The 24,828-nt window shown below is 39.4% G+C and overlaps 1 protein-coding gene across 2 annotated transcripts in view; it reads left to right on the top strand.

The window, feature by feature from the left end:
* The window catches only part of LOC144662685 (uncharacterized), a 35,271-nt gene that overhangs the window by 7,563 nt on the left and 2,880 nt on the right, over positions 1–24,828 (top strand). For both annotated transcript variants that reach the window (XM_078523544.1, XM_078523545.1), the window contains exons 2-11: positions 333–468; positions 1,631–1,750; positions 4,020–4,193; positions 4,888–5,112; positions 8,596–8,897; positions 9,742–10,092; positions 16,400–16,646; positions 18,591–18,925; positions 20,853–20,939; positions 22,152–22,374. In XM_078523544.1, the coding sequence (XP_078379670.1) occupies positions 333–468; positions 1,631–1,750; positions 4,020–4,193; positions 4,888–5,112; positions 8,596–8,897; positions 9,742–10,092; positions 16,400–16,646; positions 18,591–18,925; positions 20,853–20,939; positions 22,152–22,374 (2,200 nt within the window). The remainder of the gene's footprint in view (positions 1–332; positions 469–1,630; positions 1,751–4,019; positions 4,194–4,887; positions 5,113–8,595; positions 8,898–9,741; positions 10,093–16,399; positions 16,647–18,590; positions 18,926–20,852; positions 20,940–22,151; positions 22,375–24,828) is intronic.

Below are 24,828 nucleotides of genomic sequence, written 5' to 3'. Positions count from 1 at the left end.
GAGTGAAAAATGAATAAATACATACTACTAGGATACGTGCAATAAAGGTGCTAGTGCATATAATTATTAATACATTGCTACGTGCAAATGAATGTGCAAGTGATATTTACATAGTGCAACAAAGGAAGTCCCCCCCTGGTATTGTGTAAGGTGCAGTGGCCTAATGGTTAGTGTGCTGGACATCGCATCGAGAATCGAGAGGACCGGGTTCAAGCCTGTGTTATACTTTTATTCCAAACTAGCATTGTTTGGTAGCTATGTTACATTTTGCAATCGTAATTCACGGCCATTTACTTTCTAAATCTGCGATATCGCATTTTATATTTAAACAGGAACGTGCGAAGACTAACCAACACTGTGTAAATGTTGGAACTCGTGCAAGTGGTACATTAGTGTGCCCAAATGTTCCAGGGACACCCGGTAAAACAGGAAGGCCTGGTCAAAACGGCGGGTATGCTGGAAAATCAGGTATGGTTACCGAGTCATTCAATAACACGCCTGTTCAATCAACGGTTAAGTTTTTCGCTGCCGTTTATCATCCAAGATTTCTCAACGGTCCTCTCACTAGGAAGCAGAAGTTTACTTTCATCAGATCTAAAGGTCACGTCTGTTGGCAAAATCATTGGTAGACTTCGATCCACTCTGTTTGTGTCTGTTTTCAAGGTTCCTGATACCTCTATTAGTCTATTTGTCCACATGTGCAGTGTTCTATTTTGTTGTTGTTGTTGTTTTCACGTATTATTATTATTTTTTTTTGCTTCAGTGTTTTATTTTTATGTTTTGTTAATGGAAAAAAAAATATTGCATTACTTAACGGCACCAGTCCCCAGTTGTTCAAGGGGTCGCTATTCACCGAATAAATCACTATCCTTTTATTTCAAAGGTAGTTTTGTGGTCGGCCAAGTTTTCTGCTCAAAAAGAATGGACAAGAAACTCGATTTAACCACTTAGTGATCAGTCAAAATCTCTTTTAAGACATATCGGACTCGGATTTTTGATGTTTTGAAGTCGCGATCTCTCCTAATAGAGCTTATTTTAACATTTGGCGTCAGATATGACAATCTAAAAAACACTTTAAAAGTTTACTTCTCTTTTGTTACAAGACACAACCTTATCTATCCGCACTGAATTCTTGTAAAAGAAAAAAAACTTGTTTACGCTTCCGAAGGCTTCCTGAGCAAACATAAATGCAAATAGGTATGGTAATTTTGCTAATTTCAGTCCATGGGCTTTTGAAGAATTCGAAATAACAATGCATTGCAAATAGTGAATCTTACCATAAAGTGTTTTGCACGTTCAATTATCAAGCAGTAACATTGCGCAGCCTGTTTATAAATATTGTGCGCATTTTCGGTATCAGAGGTCGCACTTCGTGCGCCACTTTTCATAAATGCATATTATTTAATTCCATTCGTTATACCAGCATTATCCTTACTGTGTCTCATTCCACTTTTCACGCCCCTCCTTCTTGAAACGTTCTTAATAAGCATTTTCTATCTCACTTCAAGAATCTCACTCCTTGTTGCATTGACAGCTTATTTTGTTAGGCCCTATTCAGCAAAGTTCGTTTAATAAGTTCTTTTTCTTCCATAGCAATCAGCTTAAATATTATTTTATGTTTTCTTAACAGGGGATGGAGGTAACGCTGGACACCTAACTCTTTACGTCAAACGGATTCGCGGAAACATGGTGCTAAAAACATGTCCGGGAAAAGGTGCCCCGGCTGCTATAAATGGCGCGGGAGGAACGGGTAAGACACCTACAAAAATTGATTTGAACTATCACAGGTGTTAATTGCTGCATTAAAGGGACAGTTTATAAGATGCTCCCATACATCCAGTATACTGATGCCCGTTCACCTCTTACTCTCTTGGTCACTGTTTATTGTCCAAGATGAATTTGAGAGAATCATATATATCATTAGTAAGATATTTTTCATAATCATCCATCTACTGTATGCCGTTGCCTGTGTCGCGGTTATTAATTTGCTTGTATGTTTGCATAAATGTAACCCTTCGAGTTGTCTTGCCGCAATTGTAAGTTAGCCAAAAAGGAAAGAATACAACAATTTCGGAAAACGCCCGCGGGAATAATGATAGATTTGTTCTGTACTGTTCTGTCCTCTTAACCGCCGTGGACAGTTTATAAATGGGGTATCTGTTATTGAATAAATTGTAAAAAAGCACGAGGAAAACCTGCTTTGATGGGCTTGCTTTGTATTGGTTTACCAGAGCCAATCGAACCAATCAATTTAATTGTATTCATCAGATGGATTGAGTTCGATTCAGTTCGAATTGTTCGATTGAATTCAATTTGTTCGGAAATCGAACTCACTAAAAGTCTGGTGTTCGATTTCGTTCGATAGCCAAACCCAATCGAACTCAATCCACGGATTGAGTTCGATTGTGTTCGATTTGCCGGGCATACAAACACTGTAATTTCCACCCTTTTTGCCTGCTCGTCAAGATGGCGTCGAAAACCGCGATAAGGCCTATTATATGAGTCGACCCATCGAGTGCCTCGGTCGGAAAAGAGTACAAGCAAATAATCAAAGTCTCTTCGAGATGTCGACGTTTTTGCATAAAGTATGAGTCGAAGGTTTATCCTGTGCATTGTTCTTCGAACTTATCATTACAGTTTCTTTGTAGTTTAGTTTAACAATTTCCTATCTTCGCGGAGGAAATGCAGCCATATAATTTTGTCAAAAATGGCTCGTCCGCGCCGGGTATTTATACACATATTCCTTAACATTACACAAATAAACAGTGCAAATTTCACCGAGATCTGACAATTCTATACTTTAAAATTGCAAGGACCTTTCGAGGCAGTCGATTACGGCAGCGAAATTAGCAAATGAAACAGCAAAATAATTATGCGTTCGACGCTTTGTTTTTGCGACGCCATATTTGAATTGTTATAGCCGGGTAGACCGCTGTTCAATGTGTTCAAGGCCGTATCGTTACGATGGCTCCACGAAAAAGCACGAAAAAAAATACGGATATTTCCGACTACTGTCGGAGAAATCATTGCGCATATAATTGGGGCGTAAACAAATCGTTACACTCAAGCTGCGTTTTGTCTAGGCTCTGCGAGGGTCGGATATCAAGACCCAGGATTAAACAAAAGCCATATATACAGTGAATGCTTTCGAAATATATTTGAAGATGAAATACGAAAGAATTTTGCTGTCTTTGACTGAAATTCCACTCGAACTGCGTAGATACGATCGCATGTTGTAAAGCCGATTCATGCAACATTGCTGTCATTCCCTGTCAACGCGAGGTCACGTCCCTAACGACCTAGGCTGATGACGAAATAGAGTTGCGCTTACATGTAGCGACCAAATTTGTCCTAATTTTTAACCGCTCCTAAGCTAAAAGAAGCCCCCATCTCTTGCATTTGTTTTAACTTCAATAATATCTTTGAAAAGAGCGAGTTTTTTGGTATGGTTTATTTTTGACGTTTGTAATTTTTAAACGATGTAAGTGCTAGTGATTATTTATTCGTGTTTTAGTTACGCAATCCATTGTTTGTGCGACGCTTTTTATAGATCGCCTTTCAGACACACGTGCGTTGAGATAAGAAAGCTGACATGTCACTTTTAAAATTGTTATATAACGTTTGTAAATGTGACAAGTCACGTTTTTTTTCACGAGATCGCAAGTGATCACCCACAGCGGAAAGTAATCCCTTGAGAAATTAAAACAGTCCCTTGATAAATTAAAAAAGTCCCTTGAGAGTTTACAAATATGTGGTTCCAAATTTTGTTCACTAACCCCTATTTTACGTTTTTAGCTTGTACAAAAACGTCGAAAAAAGCACAGACAAGTTTTATTTTCTTATTGGAGAGGCGCGAGATCATTCAGGACAGTAACTGGTCGAATACGTAGGGAATATTGGATCGGCAATTTTAGTCAAAGCCACCTCTTCCTTGGTCGTGTAATAAACCAGGTCCTAATTGACCTGAAAAAAGGTTATTTTATTTGTTGAAGAAAGGTTTGATTTTGATTGCTTTTTAGGAGGAGCTGGAACTATCGGCGGACAGGGCGCCAATTGTGAAAGAGGCTTCCGATGTAGCCCCGGTGAAAGAGGGTGCCATATAAATATGGAGTCGAGGTATTACTGTAGACTAAAATCATTGGGAGGAGCGGCAGCGAATGGAAATTCGGGAACGCCTGGAACGGCCGGAAAAAGTTGAGTATTGTTTGGGGGCTTCACAAATTTTACATTCTACACCGTAAATCATCAGTGGCTCAGGTGGGATTCGAGGCCACGACATTTGGGTTACATGTGCACTGTTGGACTAGCTAAGCTGGGTTTGTTCAAAGCACGGTTAGGCTAATCCAAGATTAGCGTGAATTTCAACTTCACTGAGCTTTTTTACCCTTTAGTGAGAATCAGTGAGGTTTTCTGTTTGTATTTTCTGTCCTCCAGTTTTGACGGTAGCTAATCTCAAACTGCACAAAACATAGCAAAAAACACTTCTATAAAACAGAAATCGAACCCTTGTACAACTTATAATCTTGGGTTAGTGTTAATCGGCTTTTGAGCAACCCGGCCATGAGCTGCAGAGCCACGATTGGAACAGCGCGTGTTGAAGCATAATTTTATTTCACCTTACATGTACAAGATCAATTTACATGCAAGACTTAGTATGTAGATAACAGAAAATAACATGAAAACCATGGGCAATTAATGAAGAAATGTTTTCAGTAGTCACGTCAGAATTCTACATAGACATTGAACTTGCCAATGGGAAAACTTAACTCAAGCTTATAGCCAGGCTATATTTTAAACACTACACTAGGCAAGAAGTTACGATTATATTTCCAGTGGCATAATTTTACGTTCATAATATCTTTTTTTTGTACTTTTCTGGTATTATAGCACCGGACACCCCTGGTACCGATGGTGAAGTGACAAGCGATTTCATTCAGAAATTTAAGCTAACCAGCGACGCAAAAAACAAATATCCATTGGTCTTATTGAAGTTAATGAAGAGACATGCCGAGGATCTTATATGGTCCAATGAGATCACGCAAGGGGAAAAGGTATTCAAGTTTCTTGCCCGCATAACGGAGGACAGAGATGATGCAGCTGATATAAGAAAAGGTCAGTTTCCTATATATCTGTCTCTATTCAATCAATATAAAGGTTTAATTATATTATATTTTTAAAGGGACACTGTCACCAGTTTCACTTTAAAAACTCATTCCCCTAAAATCATATGAAAACTACGAATAGTTGTCCAATTTTGTTAAAAATCACCATGCAATTGTACCGAAGCGATAAACAAGTTATATTATTATCATAACATCAGAACTTTAGATCTCAACTTGAAAAAGTTAGGCTGATTTTTTCAAGTTTTTCCTTGTGGACTGGAAAAAAAACATCTAAAATTATTATGGCTCACTTCTTCCTTTAACAAAAATTTACTTTTGATGTACTAGGTGTATTTCATGTAGCAGAAGACCTGTTCACCAATTCAAGGACTTTTTTTGCCAAAAAAGATTAAAATCCCCGTGACAGTGTCCCTTTAATGTCGTGTAAATTACAGATTATGGTCTTACTTAGGGTGTTCAGTACAGAACGCCAATATTTTAAGCCGAAAGGCCTCGTTAGGGGTTGCATGTGATGAAATATAAAGCGCCGCCATACTGCGTTGGTGGTCTAGACTAAAACTAGACCAAGAAGGCATGAAAAGTGGTATATATTAAGGGTCAGAACAAGCTGAAACCACGCCAGATTGGTCTATTTCAGGCGTTAATCCAAATTTATACAAGAGAATCCCAAACGCATAATCGAGTCGAATTAGCCTGCGAGCAGGCTCACATTGGGGCACGCGCGACGCTCGCTGTCGCAGCTACGCCGCTGACGTGTCGCGGCTTCGCCGCCATCGTGCAGCTCTCGTGTTTGCCCCAAAGTGAGCCTGCTCGCAGGCTAAGTCGAATAAGATAGTGCAACTTTTTGTTTTGTTGGCCCTTGTGATAAAATACCACCACGTAGATTAGACCTGAATTTCATTCTAGGTCCACACGCAACTGCCCGTTTCAAGCTGCAAATGTCCATTTTGGACCTTTTTAGGAAAATGCCACTACGTGGATTCAGCCTAAAGTTCACTCCAGGTCTATAACGAACGAATAAGATAGTGCTACTTTGTTAGTCAAAATCAAGGTTTTTTGGCCTGTGTGACGTAGGGTTATTTTTAGGCAACGAGGGGATATGTGATTTATTTAAATAGGGCGCAGCCCGAGGTGAGTAAATGACATATCCCCGAGGTGCCTAAAAAATTATCGGCTTATTTTTCACATGGGCGAGGTATAAACAGTGGCTTAAAACGATAAGAAACATGCTTTTCTTCGTTGTTTTGATGTAGGTACGCTAAAGAAATTAAAAACAAATGTTTTTCCCGACACACACTTAACAACAGGAAAAAGGTTCCGAAAAGACGCACTGGAGTTTTCACATTGTTAAATTCTATAATACACAGGTTATTTTTTCGTTTTTGATACGCCGACAAAAGCAATCAATATGCGTGTCAAACAAGCTATACAATAGATAACAAATAATTCCGAAAGTACGCATTGGGATTTTGTAATTGCCTACTAGTTCCGACAACTTTGTAACCACCTTTTTCACCACTTTGCTGCAAAGTTGGCAGAAGTGAGTGAGTCTGCGATGAAAAGTTCTAATTTTTCGACAAATCCAGACAATAATTTGAAGAACTTGCTATCCTCTAAGAATCTGTAAGAGGACTACGAAAACGCTCAGTTTAGCATTGAGGAGGCAACAGAAGGGTTGTTTAGCTTTAACCCGGCGGAAAAAAAATGGAAAGAAATCGTCGAAGGGGCTAGAGATATCATCATCGAAGTTGACAAATTAAAGAGCTGCTGGCCAGGATCAGTGAAAGGATCCCGAAGAACACTAAAAAAGGTAACCTTCTGGTGTTTGAATGTGTGGAATGTGTTAGCAACCGAACGGAATAAATAAAACTGCTGCGGAATTCTGAAAAGCAAACGTCGAGGCAAGAATTCCGGAACGCATTTCTCATGTTTTCAATTAAGCGATCGCTCAGTAGTATTTAAATGTAACAACAGTCAAGGTAAAATAAATGTAACGTTATTAAAATAAAGTTGTGGTTTTGTTTGTAATGCGAGGCTTGTGGCTCTGCTACGAGGGGAATATTACCGTAATATATTACGGCTCTCCCCTGTTACAATCAAAGCCGCCCCCAGCTTTTCAGACAGTTGGTAATAAGCGGGGTTAAGGAAAACGAGCCATGTGAAAAATAAGCCTGGTTTTTTACTCTAAATCCACCAAAAATGGAGACTTTAAATGTTCATTATGGACCGTTTTTAGAAAATGCAACCACGTGGATTCAGCCTGAAATTCACTCCAGGTCCATAAAAGTCGAATAAGATAGTGCCACTTTGTTAGTCAAAAATCTAATCTCGTACCCAGACGTCTACTTACCACGGTAGTACCATCTGGTCAAGTGCGTTGAGTTCGCCAATCTGATTGGTTGATGAAAAGCTTCAGCATTTGCTCGCGGATGATGCAAAATTTGTTTTGCACGCGCTCACCGCACGTTAGCTAGTAAGAAAATGTTTGGATTTAAAGGCTTCTGCTAAAAACGAATTCGTGTTTTGAACGTTACTAATGCGAATAAACTTCAGATACAGTTTGTGGTTCAAGCTTGCCAGTACAAAATGTTTTTAAAAGACGGTATTCGTGGGTAAAATGATGGGAGAAAAACTTTGCAAATCTGACGCGTACAGCTAGCTTGTACGCGTCAAATACAGCGCGCGCTTTTTCACGCCAATGAAGGCTGGGTTGAATGTTTTAATTTAGCAGCAAAACATTTAACTCTATCCCAAGATTGTGTTACTTGTCTTTCATTGTTCAAGAGAGAAATATATGAGCTTTTTATTGCGGCCAAGTGAGCTTTTCATCCACTAAATTGCCGAGCATGCGTAGTCACGTCGTGTGTCACATTTCTGACACATTTGACGTGCGCAAAATCCGACTTTACCAGATGTTCTCTCCGAGGGTTGAGAAGATCTGGGTAAGAGATTAAGTCAAAATCAAGATTTGTTTGGTCCTTGTGATGAACTACCACCACGTTAATTGAGCATGATTTTCACTCCAGATTCACCGAAAACTGCCAATTTAAAACTTTAAATATTCATTTAACACCTTTAAAAAAAACGCCACAAGTTGAATTTAGCCTAAAGTCGCTCCAGGTCCATAAAAATCGAAACTAAAATATTAAGATGGTGCCACTTTGATAGTCAAAATCAAGATTGTCTGGCCCATGTGAAGAAAAACCCCCATGTAGATTGAGCCTGATCTTCACTCCAGATCCACCAAATCCTGGCAGTTTGAAACTTTGAATGTTCATTTTGGATCTTTTTGGAGAAAACGTTACCACGTGGACTCAGCTTAAAGGTCACTTAGGTCCATAAGAAGCTTCAAGTGTTAAAAATCATGAGAGTATTCTACATATTGTTTGGTATGAAGTACTGGAACCTAGGGGAAAACTTTACTACTCACTTGTTAAATGGGCTTACTCTTTTATTTAAATTATTATTTCAGCTGCACAACGAAGACTGGGTTTTTTGAACAAAGAGGGATTTGACAGATTTGGAAGAAACAAACTGTTCGCACCTCAAAAAAAATGTTCAGCTTTGAAGAAAAAAGTAGAATCCGTTCGAGATATCGCACTTTACTTTCAAAGAGCTTACAATGAAATACAAGAAGAAATGGATAAACAGGATGATTTAAAAAAAGTGCTTAAAGCATTGCCACAAGCAACCACTGCTCAAGTTCGTGCGCAAAAACAAAACCTCGAAGCAGCTAGAGACGTTTCTATCAAGGAGAAGGGGCTTTATGTCACAGTAAGTTCCCTCTTACTTGTATTACCGGAAGGCGCGGTGACTTAATGGTTTGTACTCGGATCAAGCGGTACGGCTTCGGGCCCTGACCAGAGTCGTCGTGATGTGTTTTTTTTTAGCAAGACACTCAGGTGTATAAATGGGTATCAGCGAACTTATGCTGGGGGTAACCCTGCGATGGACTAGCATCCCACCCGTAGACTTTACCCAACTTTACAATGAATTGCGATTCTCGGTTCTTCATGATACCATAAACACAGGTCCTGGAAGGGGGATGTAGAAAGGTGCCGCCGAGGCCTTTAGACGCTGACCTTTTTTCAGACATTGCGGAACTTCAATTGCAATGGTAAAGTAGCTGGGCACATATTATTTTCAAACTTTCTAGCGAAAAATTCTCAGACCTAGGGAAGGAAGGGTAGGAGGGACGTTTGAATTAAATCTCTCATTTTTACATTTTGCGAGACGGTTTCCATTGTAACCTCAAAACTACCCAATTTACATTTTCAGACTTTGTAATTTAGTAGTAAATTTCGGTTGCATCCTGCTAAAACATAATTTCTCGATCATTCTATAAGTTTTGACAGTTATAAATTTTCTAAAACACATCCTGCCAGACGCCGGAATGTGCGAGACGAGACATCCCTGTAGTTAAAAGCGATTTTCTCAATTGTTGGACCCTATCAAAAGTCAAGTCTATTTTCATTTCTCACGCCGCGTTAACACGGTATTTGTTTTACAAGACTCACTTTTTGGTTTAATTTTACTCTCTAAGTTGTCTTCTTTTGGTTGGCTACGTTAGGTACTCCGTTACTTAGCGTTTTTTTTTTTTTTACTTTATACTTTTTAGGGTATTACTGATTTAGAAGGACGAATGGAAAACTTTTTGACGCAAATAATGGCAAAAGTTAGAGATGTATACGAGAAAGCAAAGTTTAGCAAGGGCGACCTAATCGCAGTACTCCAATCTATTACTGGGTTTGTTAAGGCTGCTGCTGGAAAAGATTTATTTGGAGCCCTGGAAACTGCTTTAAACACAGCTGCACATTTTGCAACACAGTGCAGTATCGGCAGTTTGCAAGAAGTTAAAGATAAATTAACAAAATGGCTGACATTTGGAGAAGCATACAAGGCTCTTGAGGACTCCAATGATCTGGATTTTGAAACGATGGATATAGCATCTATTCCGGAATTAATGAAGGTGCAGATGAATCTCTTTAATACGTAATGTTTAATAAATGAGCAGCAGTGCTTTATCAAGTTTAAAACACTCGGCTGCGCCTCGTGTTTTAAACTTGATAAACCACAAACTGCGAATTTATTAAACGGCTTCAAAATCTCCTGATGTAGATCAACTCATTCTTGCACTAATATTTAGATTTGGGGTTATTTTGGCCTAGCAAATTGGGCGCAAAGTTGAGCCGTGTCTTTATCAGATATAAAGACACTCATTAAACATTAATTTAATAAAAATTTGGTTTGTATCTGATCTTAAAATCGGTTTAAAAAGGTGGTAACAGTACAGTTTCCTTTGTCGGCGTTTATAACCAAAACGCTCTCATCCTCTTTAAGAGCCTTGCAAGCATTCCGTTCTTTCCTTGTTAAATTGTGTTGTTTCGGGGGTGTGCTTGTTTTAGAGTGCTGCAGATTTCACTTCGGATGATATTCTGACGTTGTTTTGGCAGACTATCGATAGCTGATTCGACCGAAGCGAGAATTTCTTTTGTTGGTACACTACTCGGCGTAATGGCGAAATTAAGCCCTTTTCGAAGGAGTGATATTTCATTCTTGTCCATAATCATTCTTGTCATAATCATTCATTCTCTTCATTCATTCTTGTCCATAGTCCAGGAGCAAATGTCGCTGAAAAAAGTTCCGTGGGAATTTCGTGAAGATTTTTGCCGACCAGTGTAAAAGTGTTGTGGAGGGCCTAAGGGACCCGATAAATGTTGTCGGCACTTTTGTAACCCGTGCAGACGGTTTCTATGGGGCGTTGAAAAGTGCCCTGTGTGGCTCAACATGAAAACGAGGCTCAAGCTCTAAATTGCTTCGTGCAAGTTCTAAATTGGTTGAAATATTGCCGTTTTTAGTATTTTAGGACGAAATTTTCCTAGTCCTTAAAATTATGAGATAAAATCCAAAGGTTGCACTCATTATACTGGTCACAGGACTTAGCCATATTGAGACCCGGGGAAAGAGGGCTTTTAACGGCCACGCTGACTTTGAACGCTTATAACGTTTTCAGGATTCAACCAAACACTGCCAAACTTTGGGAGTTTATCTAAAATTTATCCGGAAATAATTTGGTAGGATAGATTGTTGTGTCAGGAACTTGACATCACCATGGCAACGGCATTTTGACAGACACGTTTTCCCAAATTTGGAATTTTTTTGTTTCTATTAATGAAAATTAACTTTAATGGAATTATTTTCACCTTTTTACGGTTGTTTAGCACAGTTTTATTGATTTTGAGTATTTTGCAGTAATACTGGGTTGTTTTCTGGCGTTTTGGAAAAAAATTAGAATCTAAGATAGCGGATCCAAGATAGCGGCTGTTTGACATCGTGATGTAATAGTCATGTGATGTGACGTAGTCATACCACGTGACGTATACCAAAAGATAGACGTTCCGACATTCTATACATCCTATTAGATTCATTATGATTGCTGAAAGTTATTCTAGAAGTTACATTGGGGGGTGGGTGGGCTTAAAAGCCCCCGCCCTCGTTCCGAGAAGGTCCAAAAAAAGCCCGGTCTGAATATAATAATAGGGTTAAGATATAGATCCATAGTTCTTTTTTTTTTAAAAAAACCTCCCCTGACTGGTTAAGCTTTGAAACAACTGATTACACGGTGATTACAAGAAGCCTTGAGGTCTATAGAGAATTTTCAATGGTAACATGGAAGTGAACAAGAACCCGCGATAGGATGGGATACCACTCTCGATCATATCAACCGTTGCATGAAGGTTGCAGGAGGACTTATTGGGATCACTTTAAACCTAAGTGCTTGAGCAGTTTTTCCTAAGGCAAAGCAAATGACTGGGATGTTTTCACTGATACAGCTTTTATTTCACAACGCGAAGACAGAGTTTGATTGATCGGTTGTTGACCACAATGCGGAATCTTTGCTAACCCGTTAAAAGAAACAAGTAATGAACTTTACAATTGTACAACAACAACAACAACAACAACAAAGTAGTAACCAAAGTGGTCTGGTAGTAACCAAAGTAGTAAGTGGTTTGGTAGTAACCAAAGTGGTCATGATCATGCCTGAAGCAATGAAAATTGATCTTTGCCATAAAAGTGACAGAGGTAGGGCACTTTGTAAGATCTTTGCTTAAGACAGAATTCTCTCGAACATAGTGAACCGCTGGTCCCAGAACAAATAAACGCAAATCTCGTCCTTGGAAAGACAGCGGAATGGTACTCAAAGTATCTTGTAATGCTAAAATGGTCATGTTTCAAGACTAATCACTGACTTATGATAGTATGCAAGAGCCAGGCCTGAGGTTGATGTCAAGGCAGCGATAGGGCAATCTATGTTTGCACCCGACGGTATGATGCTCCATTGTTCTACAAGGAGCTCGTTAATGGGAATTCTTTTTCATTGAGGTAAATCGCAGCAGAGAACGAACAACGAACACGGCTACTCAGAATAACGAAGATGTCGAAGATGACATAATGAATGTGGACAAGGGGCCTTAACTGCAACTACGAGTCCCTGCTGTTGACGCTATGACAGAACTGCAGTACCTTGATAGGTCAGACGGTATCAAAGACTGTTCATAGTCACTGGCACTGGCCAGAACCACCGTGTAATTGAACTTGGGTCGATTGCTAGCGCTCTTGGCAGTGCTAAAATTGCAGCACTATGTGTGGCCTGCGAATACAGCCGCCCGTCTCACCCGCTCCCGCTACTACGCAGGCTAATATAACTGGAAGTTTTTTCCTGATAGTCCTGCTCGCTGAAAAGCTTCCAGAGACACAGACAAGGACGTAATTAATGCTTTGCGATGTCTTGGAAAGACGCTGTATGCAGAATAGAAGACAGTGGCTCTAATAGAGCAGTATGCTTACCAGACTTTATAGCTCAGAACAAGCATCTCGAATCATAATGATAAAGACCTCAGGTGGTAGATTTTCAAAAAGAATCAGGCTCAATCAAACAGGCTACCACCTACGCAGAGTGCACTTTAGGAAGCAATTCTCTGTGCCCAATACCAGATCATCGCTTCTAATAACGACAGAGTATGCAGTCCTAGCTTGCCACAGCCAGATGGTTACGGATGAAAAAAGAGGGAAGAGGAATGGACGACTGTGGCGACGCGTAGAAAGTTCCCCCACAAAACGTGCTACAATCTGAGAGGGGGAATAGGAGGGTCTGTAGACATGTTACATATATTTAAAAGACGGTTTTTACTAGCTTCGCTAGACCATGCAAAGCCTTTTAATTTCGTTAAATTTCCCAACGCCGGGATATTCATTGATTCCTACTGACATAACTAGGAAACTGTTTGGCGAGGGGACGGGAGGCACTATGGTTACAGGGCCGTTCCAGGTTCAATGAACCACAAGAAAATGCAGCCTCGATTTCTTGGTCACGTGATCGAGACTATCCGTATCAGTTAAGATATTCTTTTGGACATCTCAGACAATCGAAACTGCCAATAGTTATTCTAAAATACCAATAAATGCCACATTTTTGTGAAGTTCATCATTGAGCCTCGTTTTCATGCTAAGCCAAATAGGCGATGTTTTTCAATGCCCCTCTGAAGGCCTTTGCACGGGTTACAAGATTGCCGACAACATTTATCGTGTTCCTTAGGTCCCCCTTAACACTTCTAAACTAGTCGGCAAAAATCTTCACGAAATTCCCACGGGAATACCATTGCTCCCAGACTCTCTGTTGGAAATGTTTACAACCCACTTGCTCTAAATTGCCTCTTCCTTTCGGTTTGATGGGTTTGCTAGTTTCTACTGATGTCTCCTCTCAACGTCCGCTTTAACGTGTTTGCAACGTTGCGCGACGACTTGAGTTAGAGTGTCGTAGAGCGTTTTCTCGATACGATTTTCGTTCTTCTGCCGAAGTGATTCCTGAGCTTTGTCCAGAACTTTAAGTTTGTGATGACACTGGCTAATGAACAGACGTAGGTATTCCCTGCCGGTCTTGCGGGCTATGTTTCAAGCTTTTGGATTGTTTATCGGTGGCCTTGATAACAGAAAAAGTGGCAGGAAATCCCTTTATTTGCTCTTATGTAGGTATTGCAGGTGTTGTCCGTGGCGGACTTGTGCAGGTGAATTCTGTTCCAATTTTCGAATTTTCTTGCTAGAAGTTGCGTTTCAACGCCGTAGATGTTTTTGATTTCCTTGCAGAAAACATAAGAACCACTTTCAAGCCTGTTAAAACATTGGGCAGTATCTTTAAGAAACAAAAAGACCGCCCCGCCACAAATCAGATCAAGGGAATTGTGTACAAAGTCAAATGCAGAACATGTGATTTTGCCTATGTGGGAGAGAGCAAAAGATCGTGGAATTCGCGCGGCGCAGAGCACAAGCCTGGCACAAGATCTAATAACGAAAGCGCAATACGATTTCACGCGGAAACAACGGACCATGACATTCATCCGGATTATGTAGAAATTTTAGAAAGAAATGTCAACAATAGGCAACAACGCCTATTCCTAGAAGCGCTACATTCTATCCAGGACATTAACTGTGTGAATGAGCATGTACATTTCCCACAAGTTTATTTAACATTGGGAACATCCCTAGAGACCGGCGGTGTATAAAAACTTATTATGCAAAAAACTGAACCAATTTTAACTCTAATGAAGGTAACAGAGAGTTACCGAAAATTCAGTTTTATACGTTTTTTACCACCTTTAATTTTTAAACAAATTTTAAGATCAGATAGAAACCAAACTTTTATTATGTCAAACACTGATCGCCCTAATAACAAACATTACTTTCTTTTGTACTTTCTTCATGAGTTATTAATGAGTTTTTGAAGGACACCAAATGATCAGGGAAGAGTATCCTTGTTATATAGGCTTCTGTACAATCGAACCTCTCCTTGCGGATACTTCCCGATAATGGACGGTACCTTTCTCCGAAAGAGACCAATATTCATATAAACTCTACCGTTATACGGACACCTTCATAATACGGACACTCTTTTCTTTTCCTTTGGAGACCTATTAAAGGGGCTATGTCACACAATTTTAGGCAATTTCAGCACTGACCAACTGGTCATAGAATTAACTGAAATATCACAATAACGGCTTAAAACTTTAGAAGAACACAAAAGAAACACAGAAAGGCCATTAAAACTGATTGCGTTCGGTTAAAGTTGAAAAACGGCCGCCCGACTTTTTTCAAGTTTATTTCAATTTGTATAAAAGTGTCATTTACAATGCTCGAAAATCATTTTTGTTTGTTATGTGGCCGTGGTTTTGCCAATAAAAGACTTTTGCTTTGCCATTTTGAAGTTTGGAGCTCTTAAATAACGAAAATAAATAAAATTACTTAAAATACCGTGACTTAGCCCCTTTCAAAGACTTAAAAGGGCTCGCAGTTTATATGAATTTTGGTATTTTTTCCGACCAAGTATATTGTCCATAAAAGGGAGGTGTCCGTATTATTGAGGTGTCCTTAAGTAGAGGTTCCACCGTCGTATGACTTATTGCAAGACACGAAGCCAAGAGCAATTGTGGGTGTAAAGTCTAAGGTCAGGGGGATTTGTTCCAATTGAGTGTCAGTATAGTAAATCTTGGATGTTTTGTGTAATAACAAAAATAACGAGCCTCCAATTTTTCTTTTTCGCTAACATAAACAAGCGCACGAATGTGTAAGGCAAGAAAAACAAAGGTAGAACGATTCACGGAGAAAACAAAGATTCTCCTATGTCTATTTTGTTTTCAAAATGAAATCCCACGAATGACAAACCGATTTACAGAAGTAAAAAAGGAACAAGCCAACAATAAAATTGGGGATTTAGGTGAACTTTTAAATTCTCTATTACGTCAAGAGATGGTCAGGAATGACGCATAATTTGAGGAACTAACTTTTAGAATGAATCTATTTTACTGCAAATTCTGATAACTATATAAAAAATCAATATGTTATGGTCATTGCATTATTTTTTACCTAAAAAGGTCTTGTCACAACAAGGACAAATGTTTCTCCCAGAAAAAAATACATAAAGTTGTGAAATTATGTCTTATTTCGTTGACCATTGGAAGCCAAGTCAAGTCAATCTTTATTTATTCACACGGTATAAAAAATCATAAGTTAAGCTATAAAAAATGTTAAAAAAACATAACACTGTTTTACATGATTGCCGTGTGGGAATCCGATATGTCAGAGATTTGATTTATGATTTCTCGTTTAAAGTGCCCAATGAGGCCAGCATCCCTCATTTGCTGAGGCAAATTTTTCCATAGAAGGGCCCCACTAGTTACTGTGTCCCTATTAGAATACTAATCTTTTTAATCTACATTTTTAAGGCGGACCTGGAAATGAAACAGGAAGGGCTTGCAGCTGGCCTCGTTTGCTTGCTGGAAGAGAGAGCACTTCCTCGAGACAAGGCACCATTGGAGGAACTGATTGCAAACTTTTTCATTGCTGGTTCTGCAAGGATTGATCTTATTGCCAAGATCATTGATATAGATAATGATATTGGTACATTTAACTTCGATATTAATAATTTGGAAGAAACAGCGAATGCAATAGAAAGCATTGGTAACTCCCCAGGTAAGAGTTATTTGAATAACTTGGTGAATCTTGAAAAGTAAACGTTTTTTGCAAGGCCGCTAAGACAACTACACCATTACTTAAAATGGTGCAGTTTAAAGCGACGTTAGAGCGTAAGATCGGTAGACAGCTTCGATTCCCTTTTGAGAACGTTTCTAGGCGTCAAACGCATTCTGCTTTTAAATAAAACTTTTAATAGTCAGCTCCCCACAGGGCATTTCAGTAACTATTTACAATTTACAGAATTAAGGGATGAGATCGGACATCAGCATATATAAGGCGCCTATGGCTGCCGCTAACCGTCCATGTGTATGATCTCACCCCACCACCAACCCATTGAATAGAACAGACCACAACACCGGGAACTTCATGCCCTACTCTTTGCGATGAGTGTGTGGGTTCTTTAACGTCCCCTGCTGATTATAACACTGAAGATGCAGGAGACAGGGCCTACGGTTTATCGTCCTTATCCGAGAAGACTAGAATGTCTAACCATTTGCAGATGTAATTACAAAGGCAGCACATTCTCCTCAGTTATTTTAAGACCCTGAGTGTTGGTCCGGTCTGGGAGTCGAACCCGAGACCTCCCGCACAACAGTCTGGCGCTCAACCACTGAGCTAACCGGTCGGCGGTTAGCTCAGTAAAATACGAACACTCGCTTATTTTTGGACAGTTTTCCTTGCCGCGAAGAAAAGCTCACGTTTGTTCACGTACATTAGCAGTTAATGCGGATAGCGCATGATCCGAGTGTTACGTCCTCATACAAAATTTACCTTCCTTGCTGGACCTGGCAATTTTCGAATTGTGGATCATCTTAAGTAAAAGTTTGGGAGACCGAATTGCTTATAATGGTGTAGTTTAAAGCGACGAAGACCGCATTGCAGCGGGGCTGGTCGTATAGCGTAAGATCGGTAGACAGTTTCGAATCCCTTTTGAGATAGTTTCTAGGCGTTAATTGCATTCTGCTTTTAAATCCGGACACCAGCTTGTGGACAGTTTTCTTTGCCGTGAAGAAAAGCTCAAGTTTGTTCACGATGTAGATAGCGCATGATCCGTGTGTCACGCCCTCATACAAAATTTACCTCCCTTGCGGGACCTAGCAATTTCGGAATTGTGAATAATCTTGAGTAAACGTTAGGGAGAGCGAATTGCTTTACAGTCAACTCTCTCTTAACGGACACCTCCATAAGACGGACACCTGGTTATGGTCCCTGCCGTTTTTCAGTCATTTTACTGTAAGAAAACTCTCTGTAAGACGGACACCTCTCTAAGACGGACAACGGACACTTTGAAACCGCCAACGGACACGCACAAAAAGTTATTTTTTTAGTGAATAATACGTCAAAACTAATTATCGACATATAGCATAGTAGGTCAGCGCCTTCAGAATACCAAACGTACCAAAAACAATCCGCTAAAACGCATTACTTCTCTGCTTAAACTTATATATGGGCACCAAAGGTTTAGTTTTCTACTTACAGTATTACCGTTTGTAATTACAAACAAGTCGAATTTCTGATATTATTTTTGTTTCACTTTATAAATTTTGCTAGCGTAAGCGACTAAAATCAGACGTGTATTCGTTGTGCATAGCGGTTTAGCTTTATCGTCTCAAAAGTTCTGGTGTCACGTTACCTCTACTCTCTATAAGGCGGACACCTCTCTAAGACGGACAGTTGGGGCCGGTCCCGACGGTGTCCGTCTTAGAGAGAGTTGACTGTACACCGTTTAATAATTTAGCGGCAAATACAAGACATGTTCACACATCCCAAAACATTTGAACCTCTGGGCGGAGCGTTCCCGTATGGAAAATTTGGAGCACCTCACGCCCTTTCTTGCCGCCCCGCCCGCTGGCGTGCACTCGACTTCGCGTTTGGTCTGGTGCCAAGCGGTGGAAAACTGACCGCTCATCCATAACTATATTTTCTATTTACTTCTCATAGAAGCGCCTATTGCTGAAAACATACAGCAGAATTTACTCGACAACCTCTTGCAGACCTATCGCCAGATGGAGAACCGTTTTGCAAAGAAACTATACTATTACTACAAAAGTTTCGAATTCCAATCTCTGTGGGATGTTGAAGGAAAAATAGCTGAATACCAGAGAACTGCAAGCGGCGCAACAGACAGCACTGGAAAGCTTCAAGGCGTTTCTGAGCTGCAGAAAGCCATTGCCGAAATTGATAAGTTGGAATCAGCCGCACAGAATTGCTACACCAGTTATCGAGTTAACACTGATTATCATAAATGGACTTTTGATAGCACCAAGAACAAGGCGGTATGAAGCTTCAATTAAATGTTCGAAACGAGCGGGAGACTGAGAAAAAATATTCAATATCGATTGAATTGAAAAATTGGGCTTGTCTACGGAACGAGCATCCAAAAATTAGTAACTAAACCAAATTTGAGAGGAATTAGTTTAAACGCAAAAGCATGGTACTCTTTTAAAAATCGATAAAATAAGAAAGCTTAGTATGGATTGGATGGACAGCTGTCCCTTCAATCCATACTGAGCTCTCTTATTTTAATGATTTCCAAAAGTGAACCATTCCTATGTGTATAAACCAATATCAATCAAATTTTGTAAATAAACTATTTTTGCATGCCTTTTTCAGATGCCAGGTTTCATTTTTCAATTTAATCTTCGTAACCAGTCCCCTGTAGGCCTTTCTCGATTATGCTAGCATTTTTTTCGGCATTTTTGGGGAAAACGAGCTTTTTTTCCCGTTTTTTTCTTGAAAAATAATTGCTAGCATTTTCTGTCACTTTTCATGACTGTGATCCAGATTTCAGCACTCAGAACTCAGAAGGATTAATAATCCTAAAGTTTCACAATTTTGTTTACTTAATTTGATTGTTTTCTGTCTGTTTCGACTGTTTGTGTGTTGTACATGTGTACCTTGTGTACCTGTGTTGCGTTACTTGTGTGTGTACACCAACGGAATGAAAGGTGTGGGTGGTCAGCGGGTAACTCTTTCTCTTGCTCAGCAAAAATGGCGTCGGCCACGAACTTGCAAGATAGACCAGCTCCCTCATCTAAAGTAAGAGATCGATCGATAGATTGATCGATCGATTTCCAAACTTGAAACGGCATCTAATAGCCCACGTCGAACTCTATTATCTATCATCCTGCCAAGTTTGACGTTAATTGGCAAACATGGGCGTGGCACCATATCGATCGTAACCCTATTAAACCCTAACCCTAAGCTTTAATTCTGACCCAAGTTTTACAAACAAACAATCATTAAGTATCACCTGTTGTTGATATGAGCATATAATGTAAGAGTTTGTACGTTTTGTTTGAAATAAAACAGAGCATTCTTTGGAATTCAAGTGGCATTGTTTAAAGAAATCAGGCATTATTTTAGCTTTTTTTGGCTTTATGCGAGAATTTCTAGTAGCATTAAATGCCAGTTTTACTAGCATAATCGAGAAAGGCCTAGTCCCATGGCTAATTCAATGACTTATTCATTTACTATCTATAAAAAGGCTCTAGGACTTAAGATTATGTGGCTAAGGATAAAGCATTTCTCGTTTTGGTGTAGCTGGCGTAGATCTTTTTCAATTTGTAAGAAAATTACAAGCCATTGAATTGTTTTACTTTAATTTTTACCTGGAACAGGTTGTCAGGTTTTTACTTTACGAAAACTTTGCCCGTTATTACAATAATAGGGCTTTAGAGGTATAGTGTTGTGTCAAAATTCGTTGGACACCTTTCATTAAGTCAAGTCAGATATACATTTATTTTTTATGACAAAGGATACCTTTATTACTGTTTTATTTGCCAACTTTGTAAAGAAAATCCGTTTTGGACGTTAAAAGCCGCCGATTTATAAAAAAAATAAGGTAGCTCTGAACCCATTGACAGACTTTAAACTTTTAATTTTCAATGTTTCTAAAATCCAATAAACATTATAACATCTAAGGCAAAAGGTCAAATGTAATGGCAATAAGTTTTGACGTCACTTAACCCTAAATTGCTTAAAAAAATAGCCCTTGGCCCTTTTGGCGTTTCCATGGAAACGAGCTTTGCCGTTACAAGTCCTGAGGTTAATTTGTAAAACCTTCATAAATTCCATTAAATTAAAATCATATTATCTTTTTATTACTATAGCTGCAATGGAATTCATAAAATGGAAATGTCTTATCGATAGCAAGCCACCTAAAAATACAATTTCAGCTGGGTTATTTGCTTTTCTTTTCAGATGTTTGATGAGCTTTACAATGGTAGGACAAGATTCCAAATTAAAATGTCGGATAGCACGACTATGTATAACATGCGTCTTTTAAAGGTAAAAAGGTTCATGCAGTCCTGCTTTTACCGCAAATAATATCAGTAGCACGCATTAGTAATGATCCAAAGTGCACTGTTTTGCACTGTCTTACAAGCAAGCATGGAATTGTTTTCTTCGCTTTGTTGTGTGGTCATGCAATTAAATAAGTTAAACAAGATTTTTTTTTACACGACCGAGAATAATAATGCGGCTTTCGATGGCAGCAAGTCAAGGTAAGAAAGGAATGTTTTTGCTTGAGGGAGGGCTGGGAAATTTTGGTATTTTTTTTTTTTTTTTCAAAAACGTGTTGGCCCTCCGTTTCTGTTTCAATTTAAAAAAATCCTGATCCCCCCCGCACACGCATCTTAAGGTGCCTGAGAAAAGTGAAACCATTCTCTCACTAGTAAATTACATGTTATATTCCGTAGAAACCTCAGAACATTTCGCTTGTGAACGCGAAATGTTAGAATAAGAATATATTTCGCTGAATCAAGAAATTGCAAACATCAGTGTGGGATATTTACGTCTTATTTTGTAAAGCACATTGAAGGACTACTTGTAACTCTTCAGAACTAAACGACTAAGGAAAGCAGGCTGCGGATAGTCAACAGCAAGTCGATACGGACGGGAAAGAACACGAGTCCTACGAGAATGTCATGGCATAATATACATGGAAGGTGAAAAGAACAACTTAATCAGTACGAAAATAGAAAGCAACACCATACAGTTGTGCAAACCTTCCCTATTCTCTTCCCCAGCGCCGCTTGTCCCTCTTAGCCGGCTGAGCCTGGAGAACTAGGAGCAAGAGGCTCTTGGGGCATACGTTTTGATTGGCTGGATGTTTATCTAGCCAATCAAATCAACTGTAGTAAAATCATTACAACAAAGGGATTTTTTAAGGTTTGATCTAATTTGCCAAATATAAATTTACTTTGTTAAAGTTCTAGCCAATCACGTCGTGTGTCCCAAGATTTACTTGTTCTCCGTGCCCCAGGCTTAGCCGGCTTAGAGAGACAACGTGACGAGAATCACCATCACCCTGAATTCCCCTTGACTAGCTGACAAAGAGGTGTCCCACCCCTTTTTATGCTCACTTTCACTGACGACCCTTCCCTCTGAGGCTGAACTCTCCCCCCCCCCCCCCCACGAAAAGACGTAACTATCCTTATCGACTAACTAACTGTGTCCCGACCTTAAAACCAGAGTGATCTTGAATTTTGTCTATCGCAGATGTATGTCGAACTCTACAGTAATGACGATCCATCCCAGGATGATAATATTCCAGGCAAAGTATATTTGAGACTGCGACATCTAAGTTCTTCGTACTTTAAAGATGGAACTGGGAACAACAAGGCATTCCGACAGAAAGTGGGATCAGAGCGAACGTTTCAATTCGACCGTTTCGAAATAACTGACACCGCTAAATGTAAGGAGGGAAAGAAGAAAGGCGAAAGTAAGTCCTGAAGGTGTTATGTTCTGTTGTGTGGTATCGTAGTAGATTATCCGTTGATGTGTTTTTGTGTCTAGTGCGGAGCGCATACACAATCATGTGCTGTAGCGCTAAAAGTTTGGGTAAGTGCTTCATATGCGGCAAATTCTGACGTCACACTAACCAAGTTACACTGAGGTTTCTCTTATGTGTCAGCGTACACGAAGTATTTTGCGATATTTTTCTTTTGGTAGTAGTAATCAATAATCACTCGTTTTTGCTTCGTAACTCGAAGTAAACAACCGATGACAACGTAAAAAAAAACGGAACAAGTCTAATTTGAGATAACTAATACATTATTAACTACCTCGACAAACGTCAAAACAATGTGCTATCGTGCTGTCTGTTTACTCGCGCGCGCTCCATTGAGGGTTTTTTGTTAGCGTCTACCCATGGGCAAATAGTAGATGCTAAATCAGCTAATCAGAGCGCGTGCTTTTCTTAGGTTGGGCTACAAAAAAATATACTTAATCTACACCAGAAAGCCTTCCTAGATTACCTTGCACCTGTTTATTTATTTTTTATTTTTATTTTTTTTTTATGTATTTCTCTGCTACACTGTTGAGTCTTGATATTTTAACCCTTTTTCCACATCTCTACTCTATGCCAACAAAATCCTAATTAATGCGCAACCGTGACCGAGCAAAGCCTAATAAGCTCAGCACTAGACACATGTACGCAGTGCGGACCTATTTTTTTATTTTTCCTCCTTCGTCCCATCTTTCCATTTCAACGGTGCAGCATTCCATGATGCTCGTTTGAGGGGCCTGTGAACAGGAGCTGAACACAACAAGGTTGGAATTGAATGCCTATGGCCAAAGGCCTATAGTCGCTTTAAAAAATTAAGAATCGATTTTACAGAGAACACAAGTTATTCTTCTGGCCCAGCAAATGTAAAAAACAAAAACAAAATTGTACGAACATCAAAAGCAGCACCGAAGGGGAGGGTGGATGGATGGATGGATGGATGGATGGATGGATGGATGGATGGATGGATGGATGGATGGATAATCTTTATTTAAAACACGGTCAAATTCATCAGCTTACAATGCAACAATCTAATTATAATATATATACAAGAAAGAGGGAAATATAAAAATATATGTACAAATATAAAAAGCTGCTTTCCACGAATGCCGTGCCCTAGAGTATTTGTTCAATTAGTTTTTTTTTTAATTTCCCAAGGGACTCTGCTTGTCTTACGTTAATAGGAAGACTGTTCCACAAGATGGCGCCACTGTACGTAAAGCTGTTTTTTAATAGTTAGTGCGCGGTAATGGAACATTGAGTTTGTTTTCAGAGTCCCTTAGGTTGTACGCGGTTTCTCGTTTTTCAAATTTAGATGATAGGTAGTCTGGAGCCAACCCGTGTAGAGACCTGTAAACCATCGTGGCTCTTTGAATTTGCTGCTGGCGAGCTAGATTTTTCCATCCTAGAATTTCAAATAAATCACCAGCGTGCGCGTCATAGTTTGAGAAGGTCAAAACACGGGCTGCTCTATTCTGTAGCTTTTGTAGCTTGTTTTGCAAAGTAATCCCACAGTTTCCTCAAACAGTACTGCAGTAGTCGAAATGCGGTTGTATTAAGGATCTGTATATTAGGCGTAAGGTTGCTTGAAGGACCAGGTGCCTTACTCGTTTTAATACCCCAATCCCAGAAGCAATTTTCTTTGTTAATTTCTCGATATGACTACTCCATTCAAGTCTGTCGCCGATAATCACTCCAAGTGATTTTGCAGACTTGACCTGGCTAACTTGAAAATCATTTATTGCAACTTTCGGGGAACCTGTAAGATTACTAAGCCTCTGCCTAGATCCAATAAGTATAAACTCGGTTTTAGTCATATTTAGAGTAAGTTTGTTTGCTCTTAGCCAGTTGTGAATGGGTTGAATGGGGTAAGAAACTTCTACCCCAACGAGACAAAAAAATGGTTGTCACAAAAGCGATTGAATGCTCAATTATAGCATAAGATCCGAAAGGGGCAACCTTTGTTTTCATACCATGACCCCTCGGCACATACCCGGATGTTGTCACGCAAAAGGTCACAGCACAGCACGACATGGCAGCGTGCGACTGTTACACTTTCCCATAAGCGGAAACCATTTCTAAGAGGATACTCTTTCTGATCCTAAAGTTGTTCGCTTTTAGAGCGACTCGAATTAACTATTGTGAAAACACCAAGTAATCGCTTAATAACCTGCTAACAAAAATGAGTTGTCTAATCATGTTAACCCTATAAAGCCTTTGTCTTTTTCTTCGTATTTACATTTCGCGACAGTAATTATAATCGAATTGAAAAGGTGTGAAGGAACAAGATATATTTTTTTAATCTTATATGAGTTACATGAAAGTTTGACGTTATATCTAACAAAGAGGTGTCCTACATGTAAAAAGTCCGCCATCTTGGATGTCGAAGGT

Source organism: Oculina patagonica, chromosome 8 (genome assembly GCF_052425735.1).
Source record: "Oculina patagonica isolate OP01 chromosome 8, crgOcupat, whole genome shotgun sequence".
In the NCBI taxonomy this organism is placed as follows: domain Eukaryota; kingdom Metazoa; phylum Cnidaria; class Anthozoa; order Scleractinia; family Oculinidae; genus Oculina; species Oculina patagonica.
The sequence above is the reverse complement of the archived record's forward strand: the minus strand, read 5'-3'. Positions and strand labels throughout refer to the sequence as shown.